Source organism: Pipistrellus hanaki (assembly GCF_964339955.1).
Source record: "Pipistrellus hanaki genome assembly, chromosome: 13".
NCBI classification, from domain to species: domain Eukaryota; kingdom Metazoa; phylum Chordata; class Mammalia; order Chiroptera; family Vespertilionidae; genus Pipistrellus; species Pipistrellus hanaki.
In genome coordinates, this window is record NC_140515.1 from 11,877,242 (window position 1) to 11,898,411 (window position 21,170).

The following is a 21,170-nucleotide window of genomic DNA, read 5'->3' on the forward strand; positions in this document are numbered from 1 at the left end:
AGGAGCCAATTAATTATCCTCGCCAGCTTCAGTGGTTCTGGGTGTAGGAAGGTGCTGGTCAGATTCTGCAAATACTGAAGAAGCCTCCAGAGTTACTCAGGGGCCTTTCTTTCAAGAGTGTCTTCCTGGTGGAACCGAGTATCCCACACCATTCCTCTGTGGGAGGGTGAAGAACTGTGTGCGCCTAAAAGACGTGGGCTAACATCCATCTATCCTCCTCCACATTTTTAAACAAAGGTCTTGAGTTATTGGGAAATTCAAATTCATTGTTAAAATTCACGTTTTTCATCTAGGTGCCATTTCACTTTAAGTATTCGTGGATTCCATGATTTAGAAGTATTGGTGCCCATCCGTGACTCAGATTCAGCACAGCTAGGCGGACATGTCAGTGATGGTGGAAGCCTCTGTCTACAGGGTGTAGTGTGGCACACGTGGCTGTGGAATACTCGCACCAGTGGGACTGAGGAACTGAATCCTTAATTCGTTCAAATAGTAACATTGTTGGCCCGGGGCTAGTGGCTGCTGAATTGGACAGTACAGGGTTGCGTAATGGGGGGGGGGGGGGGGTATGTGTGTGTTTCTCAGCTACTCGAAGCCTTCGCTCTTCTAGTTGGGTGGGTTCAGGTAGGGGGATTTGTTAGGGAAAATGCTCAGCAGGCTGATTGTGGCATGCACCGTAAACAGTTTGCTTTTCAGTCAGATAAAACCTGGATAAAACTTGAACTGTTCCTGCCAGAGGTGCCTCTTGCGTGAGCTGCAGAGGGTGGGCCAGCGGTCATCTTTCAGCAGATTAGCGGGAAGACTATCCTCGGCTGGGCTCAATTGTTCAAAGGCTTGTGCACCCTTTTTACAAGAACAGGGACAATTTGTGTTATGACAGTGGCTGACAAAATGTTTAATGAAAGCTGCAATTGGCAGTAACTAAATTCCCCGAGGTTTCTTTCCGCTCCTCTTGCTACTGAAGGTGCAGAAATGCTTTTGACAGCATCTGTCCTGCTGACAGATGACTTGTTTTGACAGGAGAATCTGAAACCTTCAACTTCAGGCACATTCAGATGTCCAGCTGGGTGAGAGTTGCTCGTGTTTGTAGAAATAAGTGAGGTCTTTATATTTGTGTGCATGACAGCTGCCACCTGAGGGAAAGTCCTCATTAAAGCGTTTTCACTGATTAACTCTTTGTTCTTGAGAACCGAGATGAGCATTCACATTCCTCTCTGTACAGTTCTTGGGCTGAATAAATATAGTTCATTAATCACTGAAAAATGAGTGTCAGTAAGCATAGTAGTCAAAGGGTTAAGAAAACTTTATTTAAAAATGGTTCTGAAAAAAAAGTAAGCCATTGTTGATAACATTATTTACAATAGCCAAAAGATAGAAACAACCCAAATGCTCATCCACTATTGAAATGATAAAATGTGTGTGTGTGTGTACCTGTATACACACACACACACACACACACACACACACACACACACGAGTATTATTCAGCCCTGAAAAGGAAAGAAATTCTCACATATCTGTCTACGGCCATTCCACCCTGAACGCGCCCGATCTCATCTGATCTCGGAAGCTAAGCAGGGTTGGGCCTGGTTAGTACTTGGATGGGAGAAGTTCTCACATATGCTACTACATGGATACACCTAGAGGATATCCTGTGAAGTGAAATAAGCCAGAAACAAAAGGACAGACACTGTAGGTTTCACTTTCAGGAAGTACCCAGAGTCATCACATTATGTTCATAGAGTCAGTCGAATGGAGGTTGCCAGGCCAGGTGGGGCATAGGGGAGGATGGGGAGTTCGGGGCTAAGAGGTACTAAATTTCAGGGACAAGATGACAAAGTTCTAGGGATGGCTGATGCTGATGCTTGCACAACAGTGTGAATGTGCATTGAACTGTACACTTATAAATGGTTAAGATGGTGCATTTTATGTTACTGTATTTTCCCACAATAAAACAACATTATGCTGGCAGTTTGTCTCCCTGGAATGAGTAAACAAGAAAATGCCTCTGAGGATTTTATTTCAGATTATAATCATCAGGGAGAATCTATAATAACAAAAGTGTATATACTACTTAGGCTGGACATCCTTCTAGAATGAAGCTGGGGCTGCGAGGGAAGCCTGGGTCCTGGGTGCTGGAGGGAGGGAAGGCAGCTCTGGCAGCTGGGGGAAGGAAGGCCTATTTTTGCATGAATTTTGTGCACCGGGCCTCCTAGTACAGCAAATATTTCCCCCGTGTCCTTGTTGACCAACAGTTTGTCCAAGTGGCAGGACTAGTCCCTCCTCAGACTGAAAGCTCAGGCTCACAGGTGGAAGCCGCCCCGGGCCTGCACTGCATTAGCTGTCGCCTCTGCAGTCCCTGCGGGCCTCCCAGAGGATCCCCGTTAGAGCCAGTCCGCTCCACACCCATTGGCTGGTGCCCAGCTTTCCCCCTGCATCGAGAGTCGAAGGCATCACTTCCAGGCTGACCCAGGGAGAACTTAAGCTCCACAGACAAATCCGTTCATCTTCCTCAGGGCTTACTGGCTCGTAGGGCTTGGGCCCGATGCTGTTTGGCTTTGTGATAAGACCAGCTATCGAAGACCCCTTTTCACGTCGCCTTAGTGACTTCATTCCAGATAGTGGAAAGTGAGGCTGCTAGTGGATTGCCAAGACCCAGTTCCTGTGACCCAGCTCCTCCCCACCCCACCCCTTCCGGCTACACATACAAGCCAGAAATAAGCCATTCGTTTTGAACCCGATAGCCTCAAGAGCTGTGGGCTAGGTGAGAGCTTGGAAACCGGTGGTCCTCAAGCCAGATGTAGTTTGCAGATATATTTGTTTGGCTCATCTAGGGTTGCTTTCTTTCTTTCTTTTTTTTTTTTTTTAAGAATTCAAAATACTTCATGTGAGAATTCAGAGTTTGAGCTTCTCTTAACAATGGAGGAGCGTAGTCTGCACTGGCTTTGGGCAGGCAGGTGGGCACTGCCTGTGTTCCTCAGTCCACACCTCAGGGTAGCCGTCCTCATCGCTGTCTGTCATGTGTGTGTGTGTGTGTGTGTGTCCCCCCCGGCTCTTGCCTTTGTGGTTTCTGAGTCTCTCTCTGATGCCTCCTCCAGCTCAACACCTTCCATCACCTGTGCTAATGTCAACTCGTTTCAGACCCTGTAAACTCACAGATCTCTAGACACAGACACGATATTTTACACACACACACCCCCTCCCCCTATGACCACATGTGTCAAACACACGGCCCGCGGGCCAAATCCAGCCCGCCAGGCCTTGCAATGTGGCCCGCACCGCGCTGTCATCACTGCACTCCGCTGTCAGTTTATGACATTGTCAGTTTATGACTGTTCAGTAAACCATTCGGCCCGCGATTTAGGCTGGATTTTAGATTTTGGCCCCTTCTCTGATTGAGTTCGACACCCCTACCCTATGACAATGTGCTGAAAACAGAAGACAGTTTCAGTCTGAGGTCCTTTTTCTGATGTGGGCGAAGTCTCTCCATTTGTGGATTTTCTTTTTCGAGTCTAACTAAGTGCAGACAAGCTCACACTTGACTTTGGTATGTGGTTTTAAAAATTACCACCTTCAATTTTTTTTATAGTAACATAATATCTAGACAAATTGCTTTTCATTCAGACCATGCCCCAAACACAGATGTGCCATTATTGCACGTGTGGTTTGACTTTCATTTAGATGAATGTCTTGGGTTGGCAGCAAAATGGCTATCAGCTCTAGGCTAGTATTGATTGGAATGTCGCTGGTGTAAGTTTTAAAGGTAGTTGCCACTTTTGTGACATTGTGCCCCTTACGAGCTAGACTTTAAACTCTGGTCAGTAGCACTGTTAGTTGGCAGTAATGCCAGTAAACTGATAGCCGAGATGAAAATGTTGACCTCGCTGGCTTCCACAGGACGGCATGCATTGTGGCCGGGGCAAGGTGCACTGCGCAGGAAGGGCCCAGTGGGACCACATCTCTGGCTTCCATTCCCGTGGATTAATTAACATACTGTGAGTCAATTAATTAACCTACTCTGGGGTGAGGATGTGATCTGAGGAGCTCACAGTTCTAGCTTATTGCGTGTCTGCCTCTGTGGGTACAGCTGGGAGTGCAGGGGAGAGCGATGTGACTCTGAATAATTGTGACAGCGCCGTCATTTCGAGAAGGCCGGACACGTGTGGCTTTCATGCCTTTGGTTAGCACCAACCACAATTTATTGTGACCGTGGCTCCTCTCTCCTGTGTGATTTGGCCCCTCCCATATTTATTCACTGGTAGTAGGAGCACCACGTTGATAGTATAGCTTTGTGATTGCATCTTACAATGTTCACTTTCTCGAGTCCCTTCAGCACTGACTAGACATGTGAGCGATTTTCACTCTTAAGTTGTGCAGACAGAATTTCTCAACCTCGGAATATAACTGTTGACTTAGGGCTGGATAGTTGATTGTTGTTAAGGGCTGTTCTGTTCATTGTAGGATGTTAGTACATCCTTGGCTTCTACCCTCAGTGCCATAGCCGCCTTCCCTTCCATGCAGTTGTGAGAACTCAAACTGTCTCCAGACATTGCCTGCATTCTCCTTGAGTGAGAACCAGTGCTTTTAGGCAACAGAGGGTCAGCGCTCCACCCCATCTTTTTCTTTGCTGTTGCTTGATGGTGTTTGATGCGTTAGTAAGACATTGATTAAAATGCGCCCTTTATTTATTTATTTATTTATTTATTTATTTATTATTTTTTTTAGGTAGGTATTTTTAAAATTTTTTCTTTATTGATTAAGGCTATTACATATGCGTCCTTATCCTCCCATTGCTCCCCCATCCCCCACTCGTGCTCTCACCCCTCTGGTGTCTTATGCATGCATACAAGTCCTTTGGTTGATCTCCCCCCCTTTAAAACAGCCCTGGCCTTGATAGGGTACAAAGCATGTAGACCAGCACACTCTCATGTAGGCAGGGGGCTGGCTTACTTTAAAAGAATATCTTTCATGTTGCTAAGTGACTAAATGGTATTGATTAAAATTCATTTTAGTTTAGCCAAGCTTAGATGATTTGAGATTTTCACAGGGACTTGTTTATGGATGCAAGTGGCAGGATGTATATTTACAACTATAAATATCAGTGTCTGTAAGGTTATTTAAAATAATGTGTGCAATAAGGGCAGTCATTATTTTGTTTGGGGGGGGAGTAAAAATTTCTTGAATTTTGGGTTTGTTGAAACTTTGATTCATTTGTTTATTTATTTTTTTTCTTTCTTTCTTTTCCTCTCCCTTTACCAGAAACCTGAGTTACAACAAACTTTCCGAGATTGACCCTGCAGGTTTTGAGGACTTGCCAAATCTACAGGAAGTGTGAGTGTTTCCCCCAAACCTCCCGGGGGCTGGAGGGATGGAGGGCTCCTCGGGAAAACCCCCTCCTGCGCAGCGTCTCCGGGTCGGGGTCTGAGCTTCTGAGAAGGAGCACCGTGGTAAGGCTGTGGGAGGCAGGTGTACTGCCCCCCCCCCCCCCCCTCCAGTGCCCTCGGTGCAGCCCTCTCTTCCTCCTAGGCTGTCATTGATGGTGTCAGAGGCCCGTAGGTACGGTTTCTTGGAAATTCCAGAACATGTGGGTCTAGGGGAGGCCCCTCCCTAGTGGGAAGCCCTGCGGACCAGCTGGGTTAGCACACCGGGCTGGTACTTCCCACAGCTCCCAGGAAACAAAGTGCAGAGGAGGGGACAGCAGAGGCTTACCTTTCCTGTCTCCTCCAGACAGAGTCGGCATGCTGCCCGCAGAGCTCGGGTTGCCACCTCTTGCAGTGTCCTCCAAAGCAAGCCCCAGTCTTTTTCTTCTTTATAATGTAAAGAATTCTGCTTTAAAAATGGCTGTTAGGATTACCAGGAATTTTAGTTCCACGGGGACTTTAGGACGCTTTCACATAAATCATGCATACCCACTGCAGAAAACGTGGAAGCTATAGAAATATGTGAAGACTGATTAATTAAAGTCACCAGAATTCTTACCCAGACATAACCATGGTGAGCACTTGGTGAAAACATACAGCCCTGCACATGGGCGTTTGGAACCAGTCTGTAGGTATAGCAGTCATGGCAGCACCCAGCTACATCTTTGGTGATGCTATCCTCACACGGACGCTATGATGATACAAATCATTTTTTCAACAATTTCCCTCACTTTACAGAAGAGCTAAGTACACTTGTGCAGTGTTACATGGTTGGTATACCTGAGAGCTGAACTCAAATCAATTTAACTCCAAATGTTCTGCAGTTAACCCTACAGTGGCATCACCTACCGTGAATTGCCATGTCCCTCACTAACCTGCAGCATTCAGCTGAAGGTTTCCCAGACAGAAAATCCAGTGTTTGACAGCTTGCATCATTGCATCTTTCTACACCATCTGCTCATTCTAGGCCCAAGCATTTCCTCCGCCTCCTCCAGACCCACGCTGGCCTCCAAGTTCAGCCTCTCTCCTGAAGGGTAGCTCTCCCCTTCCCTAAGGTCCCAGTGCATTTGTAGGAATTTGTAAGCAGACGGCAGGGTGAGACCACCCCTCCTGTGCTCCCTCTGGGCTGTGCCTCCTCCCCTGCCTCTGCTGACACTCGGGAAGGTGGGCCGTGCTGGTCGCTGTGCTGGGCACTACACTCCTTACGGTCACTCATACTTTCTCCAGACACCTCTGTGGCAGCACCACCTTCCCGCGTGTGGGAGTTGTAAAGGCAGGGCTGCATCGTATGGATGCAATACAGTAGGACCTTCGTGGGAGCAGACAGACCTGGGTTGAGGCCTGGTCCTGTGCCTCAGCGGACTGTGCCCGGGACAAGGTACCCAGTGCCTCGGCGCCTCCTTTTGCCTTCCGCAGTGTGGACACAGCCGCTAATTGGACATGACATCCACGGCCTTGCACGTGGGAAGGACTCACTGAGAGTTATTTCTCTTCTGCTTCCTTCTAATCCCATAGCCACCGGAGCTGGGCACGTTGTTACAAACAAACCCTTGAGGGCCCATAGGTTGAACTGGTACCACCTCCGTCCCTGGCATCACCCTGGGGTGGGTGAGACAAATTCCCCAGTGCCCAGAGCAGTGTAACTTTCCACGTAGGGATAAAGCCCGGTGGAGGCAGAAGGAGGCTGTCGGGAGTGAGGGGTGGGGGAGGGAACTGAAGGAAAAAACCAGCTGCTTCTAAGTGGACTGGCTCGGTTTCCCAGGAGCTATCAGCTCCTCTAGCCCTTCGAGCCCTCGAGTGGCAACCTTGGGGAGGGGAACCATGGCTGGCACTGCAGGCGGTAGAGTCTTAGCGGTGGTTTTATTTTGGAGGCCCGGACCACAGAACACCTTGGCCCAGTTGAAGCCAGCCTGCTGGAGGCCCCTGGGGGCCAGGAGGACATTTGTGCAGCTGCTGTGGGCCCCACAGCTTCCCCGCCCACAGCTCAGAGGAAAGCCCACCAGGAGGGCCTCCGCCAGGGTCCCTGGGCCAGGCTCCTGTTAATAAGGGGCTATTTATACCGCCCTCTAAAACTGCGCTGGGATCACATTACTGCCACCTCCCGAGAAGGCTGCATGCGGGTGCTGCCCGGCTTTCCTGGCTTTTCCTTGACCTACTAGTAAAATGTTCCCGCAGGTCCGGCGGCAAGGGGGCCGCCTGTAGGTGTTTGCTCCCAGTGTGTGGGCACTGAAGGGAGGGCTGGAATAATGAGGGTGTCATTTTGAGGCACCGCATTTACCGCCACCTCTTAAGCATTTACTGTGTCTGGCTCTGTCCTAAGGTGTTGGGTTTAATTATTTCAGCTGGATCCTGCCCAAAACCTATGCAGTTGGTAAAATCCCCTCCTAACAATCCAGCTGCTCTCACAGAGGCTGGGCTCCTGCCTGAAGGGAGGGCGATCCTGCAGCATCTGCCTCAGGTTTTTCATGAGCCCTGCAGATGACGTGCCGGCCCCGAGCCCATACAGGGAGCGCCTCGCTGACAAGCTTCACAGTGAGGTTTCACGATGCTGCCGCATCTTTCTGGCCTTGTGGTGCACAAACTGATGCCATATGATCTTGCCAGTTATAGTTAGGATGCCATATTTATTCTCAAGGGCCAAAAAGCACTAATAATGATGGCTATTGATTTAAGTGACCCTGATCCCAAAACCTATGCTCCTACTTATTATTTATGACTTTTAAGAAATAAGACTAACCAAAGTCCCAACTCCCTGCCCAATTTTGACTGTTATTAATTGCAGCTCTTTTTGTGTTTGGAAACAACTGAAGTGTCTGAATAGCGGAATGGCTAAATAAATTACGGGTCATCCATGCTGCTCATGCCAGCAGAGGAGTGCTCTGCAGCATGCTAAAAGAGTGAGGTTTTAGATACATGACTAAGGGAGAAACTGGGACAGAACCGTCTCCGTGCGACACCAGCACCTGTGAGACACCAGCACCTGTGAGACACCAGCACCTGTGAGACACCAGCATCTGTGCACAAGAAAAGCGTGTGCTCCTGGTGGTGGGCAGCAGGAGCTCCCCAGAGGCAGATCAGAGGACCAACGTGCAAGGGAGCACTATTTTTAACTGGATATTCCTGGTATTCCTTTTGAAAGGGGTTGAAAATTTTATTGTGTGCTTCTATCAGCTATTCAGTAAATTAATTAATTAATTAAACAAAAAATAAGAAAAACTCCCAAGCTCTATAACTCAAAACTATTCCTTGGGTTGTTTTTTTGTTTTGTTTTTTGTTGCAGTCTAATTTGATGGGGGGTAATAAGGTACCCTAAGTGGCTCTTCCCCAAGCATTGTACTAGTAAGAACTCCTTTAACCAAGTCAAGCAAAGGGCAGTTCTGGAAACAGCTGAGGCTCTGAAGGCTGGAACTAGGAAAAGCCCATGTGTTGGTGCTGTCTGGGGCCGGGCGGCCCCTGCTACCCATTTGCCTAGTCACACTCTCCCAACTCAGGGTGGGCCACGGTGCTGAGTCATGGTCTGGGATCATTAGGACAAGACTCAGTTATAGAAGTCAGACGTTGTAGGGGATTGTTAGGGTCTTGGGTGGCAGCGGATTGGAGGGTGGGGTAAAGGGCAGAAGACCACAGCTCTGGAGTTCAGAAGATTTTGCTAAGCACGGTCTTCAGTCTCTGCAGTCTCCTTCCTGGCAAGAGACCGTGCGGCCTCCCCAAGGCCCTCTCCCTGCGGGCCTGACGGGGCTATTTTTGACCAGTCTCTATTTCAGTCTGGCAAGCGGGTCGTGTCACAGAGCCAGTTTGGCCTCCACTGCCTTCTGTGGATAGTATTCTTGTTTCAACAGGGAACAGGGCGGACAAAGAAAGCCCTACTGTGGAGCTAACAGACGTACATTTAGCTAGAGGTTCTTTTTCAGAGACGTGATCGAGAAGGAAGCTGGCCGCCACCTGTCCTTCTAAATCAGGCAGTCTTGTAGATGAGAGCTGGGAGTCCTGCTCCGCCTGTTGGCTCTGGGCTGTTCCCCTCACCCCCCCACGCAGATGCCCTGTTTATCTTTAGTACTGCACCTGTGCACTCGGCTTCCAGCAGTTTTGTCAAGACTCAAACTTTTATCATGATGTCCCTTTTCCTTGTTCACTTACTTCTGTGAACTTGGGTGGAGCAGCTGATCGTATGCAGGAGGCTGCCTGAGACAGGCTCGGTCAGCAGAAGTTCCCCTGCAGGGAAGTCAAACTGGTCTCCTCCGATTTGAAATCGCACTTGGGTTCAGCTCCTGTCTATGACCCTGGGGTAGTGGCTTGAACTGAAACCCGAGCTGGAGAACTTACCTATGAGGCAGGACTAGTAATAGAACCTGGTACCTTACTCAGGGTTGTGATGATGAAGTTAGTTAACCTGATGCATATTGAGTGGTTGCTCTAGTTATAAAGAAATAGAGAGTGATGGTTAGGAATCTAGAGTTCAGGGTTAGATTCTCAGGGCCACTGGCACTTACTGCTCATGCCCATCCTCAAATTATTTAATGTCTCAGTGTTTCAGTGTCCTCATTGGAACAATAAAAAAATTCCTGGGAACTACCCATTAGGGGACTAAAGAGGAGTTAATACATTGGTGAGCTCTCAGAGCTATGTCTGGCACATGGTAAGCCCTCAGTAAGTTGGCTGCTGCTATTAAATTGCTATTATCATCAGTGTCTTAGAATAAATCTCTAAGAAGTGAAGAGTTCTTAAGCAGGGTTGCCCTGACAAGATCTGAGGGTCTCCGTTAGTAATAAGTGCATTGATGGTACTATAACATTTATTAGTAGATTCAGAAGATGGAGACTATTCAGTATCCCTATACTAAGATGTGAAATGGACTACTGCAGGGCTGGAGGAGAGAAAGGTGAAGCAGAAACCATCTGATTTAGGGGAGTCAGATAAGAAACTGTTAAAGTGATGGATTGTCCACTTCAGCACACAGACAAGGGCCCTTTAACTGGAGAAAGGATTTGCCACACGATACGGATCTGCTTTCTCTCTCCCACCCAGATGCTTCAATCGTGAAGCTATTAAAACAGACATGCTGTGTCCCATAGCCCAGTAATTGCCAGGCTTCCTCTCTAACTGGTTTTGGCACTGAAGAAAGCTAATAGGACAGTTCAAGGCCTTTTTCTTCCTTTTTTCTTCTTCTTTTTTTATTCATTTCTATACAAGATGGCACACAGTCAGATTATTCCATTCAAGCAAATGCTAGTTGTATACTTGTCTAACTACAGCTGGCTTTTAGTGGCCTTCTCTTCAAACAGTGACAAGATGGACTATAATATAGGACAAACTCCCCTAAAAAAATGAGACTAAGATAACCCAGCTTTACCCCCCTTGATTCTGCATCTCAGATACAATTTCTTTTCAGCCTGTCACTGGCAGAAAGCCTGACCACTGGGCTTTGGCTTTCTCAAGGATTTTGGGCTCACTTCACAAGTGTGATTTTGGATTCTCTTCCCAGATTTGGAAATACATGTCCATGTAAGGAGGCCAGATTTGCAGCCTCTGGGGGCAGGCTGGGTGAGCTGTGTTTTGGTTTGCAGACTTCCCCTTCCATTGAAAGATGTGAACTCTGGAAATACAGATTTAGATGTTCCAGCAGAAAAGGGAGGCTGGGAAGAGAGCAGCTCTGGTCTGTGGAGAATTTTCAAAATGTCTGCATGCACATATGTGTCTATGTATGTGCTCCTGGGAAATGTCCATGTGCACAGTTGTGTGTTTGTGTATGTACTCCTGGGAAATGTGTCTTTATGAATGTACTTCTGGGAAATGTCTGTGTACACAAATGTGTCTGTGTGTACATACTCCTGGGAAATGTGTCTATGTGTAAGTACTCCTGGGATGTGTCAGTGTGTACATACTCCTGGGAAATGTGTCTATGTGTAAGTACTCCTGGGATGTGTCAGTGTGTACATACTCCTGGGAAATGTGTCTATGTGTAAGTACTCCTGGGATGTGTCAGTGTGTACATACTCCTGGGAAATGTGTCTATGTAAGTACTCCTGGGATGTGTCAGTGTGTACATACTCCTGGGAAATGTGTCTATGTGTAAGTACTCCTGGGAAATGTCCGCATGCACAGATGTGTCAGTGTGTACATACTCCTGGGAAATGTGTCTATGTGTAAGTACTCCTGGGAAATGTGTCTGTGTGTAAGTACTCCTGGGAATGTACTTGGAGGCTTCATCAGAGTTCAGAGAAGCTGGGATCGTAACTACAATAGATGAGAGTCTCCAAGCCCAACCCCCTCATTATTGCACAGACGAGGCATCAGAATCATGCCCATGTCCAAGCTGCTGCCAATTTCACACGTGTGTGTCTCTGGCTCTGAGTTTCAGCGTGTTACCCTCTGGTAAGGGCAAAGCAGCAGTTCACAGACAACCGTGTCACAGATCTGTGAAAACATCCAAGAGGGGGTGCTCTTTCCTCCTTAGATCCTCTCTGACTGTCCCAGTCAGCAAGGAACACGGTCCTTGGTGGCCGTGGGCAACTTGTCTGCACCATGCACCTGGCCCAAGTCACTATTCCTTTCTGCTGGTCTTGATTTTTGAGTTAGATTGGCAGCTCCTGGAACACAAGAGACACCCCCTGAGTGTTGCTTCTAAACCATGGACGTGATAGGTAGTATTTGTGACTTCTCTCCCTCTAAGATCTCACTTTAAAATTTTTAATCTAATAAGAATTTCCATGGCTAACTGAGCACTGTTTTCTGATTTCCCTTGTTAGTGTATGATTTGAAACTACTAATTTGAACAATATAAGTGATTGTTTTTGTGTGTGTTGTTACAGGTATCTCAATAACAACGAGCTGACAGCCATACCGTCTCTAGGTGCTGCTTCACCTCAAGTCGTGTCTCTCTTCCTGTAAGTGGTGCATTGGGGGCTGGCTGGGTGGTAAGGCTGTGGTGTTAGCTAGCTGACACTTGGTGGTGGGAAACCGTACTTTCTGGCAAAGAACAGCTTTTCTCCTTGGAGCCCTAATGATCATGACAAATGCCCTGGTTGCTATTTGGGAATTTATAAGAATTAAAACCCAAGTTTTACCTCATCTCTAATTTGGGGAGAAATTAGTCTCTTTAATGCCCAGAGGTACATGCAATGAAACTTTTTGGTCCTCGAGGTGAAGCCACAGTTGGGTGAGTACTGCTTAGAGGAAGCTCTGTGAATCATACCACAGCTCATGTTGGTGCAGTGCACTGGGAACGTGGTTCAACTCACCTCTCTGGCTTAAGAAAAGAAACCACCCAGACCCTGAAACCAACAGAAAAGTAAGGAATTAGCTGTTGTCAAGTAGGGGACAGCAGGCAGCCTGCTGATGACTGTAGCCGGCACACTGGGAATGTGCCGGTACAAAGGGACCTGAGGGAGGAGGAAAGGAAGGAGGCCCTGGGGCTGCTGTTGGAGCAGCTGAGACCTCTGCTCCCCTTCAGCAGCCAGGGGGTGAGGCTGGTTTTGAACACATCCGGAAATCTTCCCAAACCCCCCGTGACCCAACAACTTTCTCCCCCAGGTCACAGGCAGGTTCTGCAGCAGAGCACTGCAGAATCGCTCTGCAGGGTGCGTTTCCTGTTTCCCTCCAGCCCTGCATGTGTTTATTTGATTTTGATTTTGCTGGTGTTGTAACTCGTTTGCTCACCTGTATGTGTCTTGACACCGAGGTACGGCAGATTGAGCAGGGACTTGGCAGGAAGGCACCGTCGTGCGATGCAGGCGTAGCGTGCACATCCCTGGCTTCTGCTGGCGGCCGGCCCTGTGTTCAGGAGGTGCCCCGTCCTTGCGTAACGCCACCTTGGGCTTAACTCTTTCAAGACCCTGGGGTTGTGGAAAGGGTTAGAGCTTTGCCCCAGCTCTGTGTCCCGGACAACGTCATCTCTCTGAACCTCGTTTACAGAATGTGTCCTTGATCTGTCTTATACACGGGGCACATGAGGCCAAGTCTGAGGAGAACACCTGGCATTGTGAACAACACATAGTGGGTTTGACAGATGGCGGCGGCTGCTTCTGCCTGGTGGCTAGTTGTCACATGGCCCTGTGTCTGGCAGGAACTCACCTTTGGGCCACAGGATGTGTGGGCCAGTCCTGTTCCTGGAAAGGGCTGGAATCAAGGCTGTGGCCCTTTGCCCCTGACAGAGGTCTGACTTCTCTTTTTGTCCCATTTAGCCTGTGTGCCCAGCGTCTGGAAGGCATTTAATTGCTGGCTGAAATTAAGTGAGTTTCTCATACCTGTGGCTCTTTTGTTCATAGAGCAGAGCAGTGAAAGATGCTCTTAAAGTATGGTTTCTCTCCCTGGCTGATATGCACATGGGAACGTGGTTTCAGCTCTGCTTTCTGGCTTAAGAAAGCACCCAGACCCTGAAACCAACAGAAAAGTAAGGAATTAGCTGTTGTCAAGTGGGGGACAGCAGGCAGCCTGCTGATGACTGTAGCCAGCACACTGGGAATGAAGTGGTACAAAGGGACCTGATGGTTGAGCATCATTCCATGTACTAAAAGGTCACTGGTTTGATTTCGGTTAGGGCACATGCCGGGGTTATGGGCTTGATCCCCAGTAGGGGGTATGCAGGAGGCAGCTGATTAATGTTTCTCACATCAGTGTTTCTCTCTCTCTCCCTGTGCCTCTCTCTCTTAAAAAAAAAAAATAAATAAAAATGTATGGTTTCTGGACCAACAGTGTCATCAGGGCCAAGCTCCTTAGAAACCCAGAGCCTCAGGCCTCATCCCAGCCCTACAGGGTCAGAAGCCACTTTGACAAAGTCCCCTGGTCATTTGCCCACTCATTCAAGGTCAGAAGCACTGCCTCCACTCCCCTTGCTTCTGACTTGGTGGGAAACCAGGGCCACAGGGAACACCTTTGTGTTATTAACAAGAAACTGAGGCTCCCTGAGTTCCTGAAAGTTGCACAACTGAGTGGTGGAACTGAGGAGTGCCCTCAAATGCCTGTTGTGCCCCCATGCACTGGGCGCAGGAGTGTGGTGGCAGGTGACTCTGAACCGCCTCAGGCCAGAGACCGGCAGGACTCTCCCTTTCCCTCCCAGGCCTGTGCATCACGCCTTGCTGGGCTGACTAAAAATACATTTCTGTTTCTTGGCCCAAGTGCCCGGAGCAGTGGGGCTGGTTGGCCTTGTTCCTGCTATTCCATTAGACGGCGTTAAAATATGTAAAGGGCGGGGGGAGGGGGGTGCGTGAGGAGAGTCTCTGGTTTTGATTGAGTTTGGAAAATGCAGGTTAGCGCTGGCAGCCACCTCCCTGGCCCAAAGCTGGTGTCCATCGGACTGGGCCAGTGATTTCTCTGAATTGGAGGGTCTCTACCTGCTTTTCTCTGAAGGTCCTGTGTCCCCTGCTCTTGGACCGAATGCCTGGATGTTGTTAGGTTAGCCGCATGGTGCCTGGGAGCAGGATCACCGATAGTTTTGCTGTCATCCTGTATTGCCCAAGTGCGCTGGGCAGAGGACAGCCCTTGGTTGGCGTTCCTGTCCCCCCTGACGCGGGAAGGCAAAGCGCTGGGCATCTCCGGCCACATGGTGACTCCAGCCGTAGGCTTCCAAGTCGTGTCTGATGTTTCAGAACTGTAGAAGCAAAAAGTGTTACGTGTTAAACAGTCATATAGTCTGCACGTCTGTGCCTCTGCATGGGGCCGTCAGAGGGTGACCTGGAGGGGATTCAGTGCCATCCCATTGGGACAGCCCCTGGTACGTCTGAAAATGTGTGGGTCAGGGAGCTCAGTCAGTGTTCGCACTGACATCCTTCATCTCCAGATTCTTATTCCTGTCTCCTCTCCCCGTGGTAGGCAGCAGAAGGTGAGAATAGCAATAACCTTGTACAAAGGGACTAGATGGTCGAGGCCATCACAGTCAGAGGGACGGGGACAACGTATTAGGACAGGTGTACAGCTGACCCGTAAGCTGCAGGCCCACTCATCTGTACATTCTTCTCAGTGAGCAGTCAGCCCTCCATATTTGCGGGGTTCCCATCTGTGGGTTCAACCAACTGCAGGTCAAAGACAGTGTTTCTGATCTGTTGTTGGGAAGGATGGGGAGGGCTGACTCAGCATTGATCTCTGCGTTGTGTATCAGGGACTTGAGCATCTTTGCGTTTTGGTGTCTGCGGAGGGTCCTAGAACCAGTTCTCATGGACACCTAGCGGACTGTAGCTCTACGTGGATTTCAGCTGCACAGTGGCGGGGTTTGGCGCTCCCTAACCCCTGCGCTGTTCAAGGGGCGACAGGCAGGGGCGTTAGGGAAAAGGTGGACAGCTCTGCTTCCGGTGATGTGATCTGGGACAAACAAATTTCATCTCGTTTGCTGAATGAAGGATGAAACACGGTTTTCAAATTTATTCTGTGACTTGGAAACAGAGTCAGGAGTAATGTCACAAAAGAAAACTCGGAGCTGCCGACTTGTAGCCGCCTTCCCTGCTTCCTGGCGTTTGGCTCTGACACCTTGGCCTGTGGGAGTCTGCTCTTCACTCTGTGCTCAGTTTCCGGTCCCCGAGGCCGAGTGCTCTGCTCCCTGCTCCTCTCCGCTCCTGGCACCAGGGTGCTCTTCGCTGGGTCAGAGTTGGGAGGGCCTCGTGGGAATAGGGTGTGTTTTGCCTCTGGTTTTACTCTCAGGGCTTCAAGTCAGTTTTTCACTCTCTGGGGGAACTGGAGTGTTCAGTAAAACTTCAGGGGGTTACTACTTTCTGATTAAAGGAACCTAATGCAGTTAAAGTGCTTGTCCCAGAGCAGATTTATTTCCTGTGTTCTAGGACAACCTGAAGCTATTTCTCCTTAAGGACAGAAAAGCACTGAACTCAAGGACAGCTTTTCATAGGATTGGCTTGGGGTAGGGAGATAGTTCTCAGAAAAAGCAACAGGCTTTTGTTAAATGGGGGCAGAATCTGCATTAGATTTTCACATTTGAGAGTTGTTTTTTAATTTGAAGTCCAGGAAACTCAAGTACGATTCCCAAGGCAACAGACATTGTGTGATGCATGACTGACATTGCCGGGGAAGGAGAATGCCCGCTTTTCCTGTGGTGTTCTGCGCTTGCATCGTTAGAAGACGGGTCACAATGGAGATGGTTGGTTTTCGGTCCTGGGAGTCAGAAGCTGCTGAGACGGGACTTCAGCCTGCACGCCGCAGCTCTTGGTCCCCACATGGCGCTGAGCGTTTTCCGTGTGGCGCTTGGCCGCGCCCATGAACTGCCAGGTGCTGGTGTGTTTCAGGCCTGTCTTCACCGGGGCCTGTTCACTGTCTCAGACCAACTAGGGATCTAGCCAGAGGCTCTTTGCACACAAATACTTGTAACTTTGCAATAGTACTATTAAAATTCTGCAGGTTTATATTGTATATGAAAGCACATCAGAATACCTCGTCTAATCTTGGGGGCGAAATTGGAAACTATTTTTTTATTGAGATAAAACATAACATAAAACACCATTTTAAACATTTTAAAGTGCACAGTTCAATGACTTTTAGTAATTCTCCAGGTTGTGCAACCATCGCTGCTATCTAATTCCAGAAAGTTGTCACCGCCCCAAAACCAAGCCCATGCTCTGTGAGTAATCACTCCCCCCACCCCCCGTCCCCTGGAAACCACTAACAGGAATCCATTTTTTTTTTTTAAAGGAAGTATTTTTCTCTTGTGTTAGTAAATAGACCTGGAAGACTTAGAATATGCAGAATTTAAATAAAAGTATCAGAGGTAGATTTGACCACACAGTTATATGTTTTCTTGTGACCTCTTAGCTGAAGAAAAACTGATTAAATAAAAGAGATGGAATATCTAACATCTTGTTATTATAACTTCTGGAGAGCAGAGCCTAGAAGGAATGGAAAGGAATGGAACCTGGTGTCCTGTCTGTGACCCCACTCGGAGCTGTGGGTGGAGTTGATGGGCGGGAGGCCATGAAGGATGGAGGCTCTTCCTGGCTGGCTCTGCTGGGAAGTAAAATCAATAACCCCCCTAACTCCCTGCGGGCCTCGCAGGGCTCTGAGAAAGTGGGCCAGATCAGTCTTCTTTACAGCTCATTAATACGAAGATCAATTCACATCAAAGCGTAATTAAAGAGCGGGCACTGAGGACCTGTTGCCACCCGCCCCCCCACCCCGAGCCAGAGTGCGAGGGGCGACCCAGAATCAAATGCCAAAAACTAGGGTTGGCTCAGGACCCAGCTGAGGCCTTTGGTAATCAGGAGTGAGCACAGGTGGGATTACACGGAGCAATAAAGAGTTGCTGGGCATCCCTGAAACCGTGCGTGTGTGTGTGTGTGTGTGTGTGTGTGTGTGTGTGTGTGTATGTTGGCGGAGGGCGGGGGGGGGGGGGGGGCGTGTAGGGGCAGATGCAGTCTCCCCGAGGAGCTGGGGTGAGGCCTCTTGTCTCTCTCTTCACTAAGCTCTGCGCTACCTCTCCTGGAAGAATGTCATCATTTGCAGACAAAATAGAGAATTGAAACGTTTATTCCCAGAGGTATGAAATAATGTGTCTAAAAACGGTGAGTGTAATCTTGGATGGTGAAGCTCTTTGCAAATGGAAGCATAGCTGCACCCATAGGGCCTGTAGGTGTGTGTACATGGTGAGCTGGACAGAGCCGCCCTCCCCCAGGGGACAGGACTTGTTTTTCCTGGAGGCAGTTTGCTGGACCAGCCACTAGTCATCAGTGCACTTGTGGACAGAGTCGTGTTGGTGGTAGACAATGTGAAAGTGGGCAGCCTTTACCCCATTCAGCTTTAGAGGCATCTTCAGCTCAGGACCCAGGTGAGCCAGGGGGTGAAGGGAGCCTGCATGTGAGTGTGGCTCTCAGAGCCCTCGCTGGGCCCTCTGTACCTTACCATCTCTGGGATATTTAGCGCATGCTCATCAGGGACTGGTACATTCAGGAAGACAGTGAACAGAGTTGTGTTTCAGAAGCCCAAGCCACGTCCACGTGAACGCCTTTGTTCCTTAGAGCCCGTGCCCTGTCTGGCCCCCGGATGCTGAGGCGGCGTGGCCCTGTGAGCCGGCAGCATGTCAGCCAGCAGATGTGAATGGGGTGCGGCTGCTCTCTGGTCTGCACTGCTGTGCTGGCTTTGGCCTCGTTCGCCCAGATTTTTGTTGGTTTGAACAGATTCAAGCCGTCACCTGTGTGGTTCTCACACTGGGCCACCCCCAGAAGCCACTGGAAGGCTTGCTGGGACACAGATGGCTGGGCCCAGCCCCAGTTTCAAAACTGGGGAATTTTCTTTGCCCACAAGTTCCCAGGCGATGCTGCTGCTGCTGCTGGGGGCACCCCCCACCCCCTCCCGCCTTGGGAACCCGTGTCTGGGCTCATGCAGGGCTGGGGCCGAAGCTCTTGTGTCAAGTTCTCACCAAGCCGGTGAGGGTTGGGGGGACAGTAAATTATGTAGCCAAGTTCGCAGTGTCACTGGTGTGGCAACAGGCATTTGTTTGGGCCGGTGGGTCTCACAGGGTGGGTGGTGGGCAGTGAGTGTGTGTGAGGGACACGATGTGGCTGTGGCTGTGAGGCCCAGGGTTATTAGGAATCTGTCTCTGCTTAACTTGCTCTTTATTGGTGATCATGAAATCTCCCTCCCCAGTCCCGCACCAGTTCTTATGGAGGAGGGAGCACCTCCCGGCAGGGCAGGAGGCCTGCTGTTACTTGGGGGTGTTAGTGGTTCTCCCTTACCTTCCTCCTGCAGATCAGACCCTTTATCAGATACAGCTTTGTCAGACTTGAATGGTCCTGCTCTGTTCAGGCGGGAGTTCAAAGGAGTGGCTGAAAGGTGTGCAGCTCTCACATCCTGTGCTGGAGTTAAAACTCAGGGCCACACCTGCCCCAACCCTCACTATTTACAACCCTTCCCCCCGCCTCGAACCCCTGCACACCTTCGCGCCCCCCCCCCCCCCCCCCCCCCCCGGGCCTTCTGCCCCTGGGATGCTGACATCCTGCTCTTCAGAGGGTGAAGGGGTGAAGGAAAGTGGCTGAAGCCCAGGTGCTTCATGGTGTGGACCGGGCTCCTCTGCAGCACTGAGGCTGTGGGAGGCTTTCCAGCTCGTCCTGGGAAGCCACCTGAACAGACATGCCCGGGACTAGAGTCCCTGCCCTCAAGGAACTGTCTAGACTAGAGAAAGGGGCAGGCGGCCTTGGTAGCCGGGCATGGGTGGGGAGAGGTGTCCGAGGGGCGCCTCACCACTGTCCTGGGGAGTGAGGCGGGAGGTTCTCAGCTGCACTGCCTTTCAGCGGAGACTCCTTCCCAGACCTCCTTGCTCTGACCCGCGTGGCCGCAGGCTGGGTGCTGGAGGCTCCTGTGCGGGTGCTTCACCTGCAGCCCAGCACCCTCCACCCGGTCTCTCCCTCGTCAGGGAGCAGCACCCCTGGCTCCTCGCACTGCAGCCTCACCAAATGCTGGGCACCACCGGGCGCCTCAAAGTAGACCATGGGACACGCAGTTTGCAAAGTGAGCGGCTCTCCCAGGCCCTCTGCAGGGTGCAGGGTGCAGGGTGCAGCCTGCCTCTGCCTAGTGTGGTGAGGTGCTCGCCGGACTTGTCATTTCCTCCCCTTTCTGTCCCGCTCCCTCTTGGAGAGTGGGGGTGGTGAGCCGGCCTAGGAGCGAGGAGCAGCACATCTGCAAGTCATTGCTGCGAAAGAAAGCAAGGCGCACTCCAGCTGAGGGCCAGGGAGTCCAGGGGGAGGGCGGGGGAGAGGAGGTTGGCGTGGAGGTCACGGCCTCTTTTGGGAACTTGTAGTTTAGGTTCTGTTGCTGAGAGTTGGTTTTTGTCTTGTGTTTGGTTCCCCCACCTAATTTTTGTGGGGACCATGTAAACTTTAAATAGAATCCAGATCCAGTGGGAACAGGACGCTGGCGAACCCCGTGTGGTCTGGTCTGGGAGGGCGGTGCCTCCGTGCAGCTGGATGGGGGCAGGCAGAGCTGCATGCACAGTCCCCGTGAAAGGAGCTGGCCCTCCCATCTGCAGTCTCCTTCCCACTGGGACACTTCCTCCCTCCCCGCCTACTTCCTGCAGGTGGCTTCTCTAATCCCTTTACCTCTGGGGAAGCCTCCTGAGCGTGTGTCTAATCCGAAAATGGCTGGCTTGACTTTGACCCGAAGGGTGACCTTGCAAGAAGGCAGGGCCTGTTAAGTCTACTCACACCTGGGAGCCATTTTCCGCTTTTATAGCCCAAGTGGAAGAAATGTGTTTGCGTTTATGCTGGGCCTTCCTCCTGTCATTGTTGGCCATCGGAGGGAGTATTAGATTCACCCTGCTTGTTCAAAGGCAAGGGTTTTCAAAGATAGAATAGTCTGCTCTGTGTACTAAGTCAGTCATAGAAAATTGCCCCTTTTTGTAGTTCAAAAAGGGTCAAAACATTGGTAGTCTCATATGGTTCGGTCTTTGGCTCTGAAAAATTGTGGTGGTCAGCTTGTGTGATAGGTACACTGACGTGACAGGCATTGGTCCACGTGCCTCCCCGGGCCTCACGGTATCACCTCTGCAATCCCAGGAGATACAGGTCTGTCGCTGAACAGCTTTTACACATGAGGCACCTGAGGCACAGGGAGGGCAAGAAACTTGCCGGAGGAAACACAGAAGTGGCAGAGGTGAGTCTTGATCTCATTTCTCTGAATACTTGGAAGCATATGGTCTGGGAGCCTAAGAGGGTCTTGTCATTTCAAGTGAAGAATATCAAATTGTGTGGTGGGGTGGGAGCCTCAGGATTGTGGCCAGAAGGCTGCAGGTTGCCCTGGGCAGGGCTGAGAGGTGGAAGCACATGT

General features: G+C 50.0%; 1 protein-coding gene across 3 annotated transcripts in view; it reads left to right on the forward strand.

Moving 5' to 3' along the window:
- Nucleotides 1-21,170, forward strand: part of LRIG1 (leucine rich repeats and immunoglobulin like domains 1) — a 93,814-nt gene that overhangs the window by 30,568 nt on the left and 42,076 nt on the right. Inside the window, exons 2-3 of one of the 3 annotated variants that reach the window (XM_084902686.1) lie at nt 5,260-5,331; nt 12,230-12,304. The exons of 1 other annotated variant lie outside the window; for it this stretch is intronic. In XM_084902686.1, the coding sequence (XP_084758812.1) occupies nt 5,260-5,331; nt 12,230-12,304 (147 nt within the window). The remainder of the gene's footprint in view (nt 1-5,259; nt 5,332-12,229; nt 12,305-21,170) is intronic. One more of the 3 variants, XM_084902687.1, reaches the window with a different exon arrangement.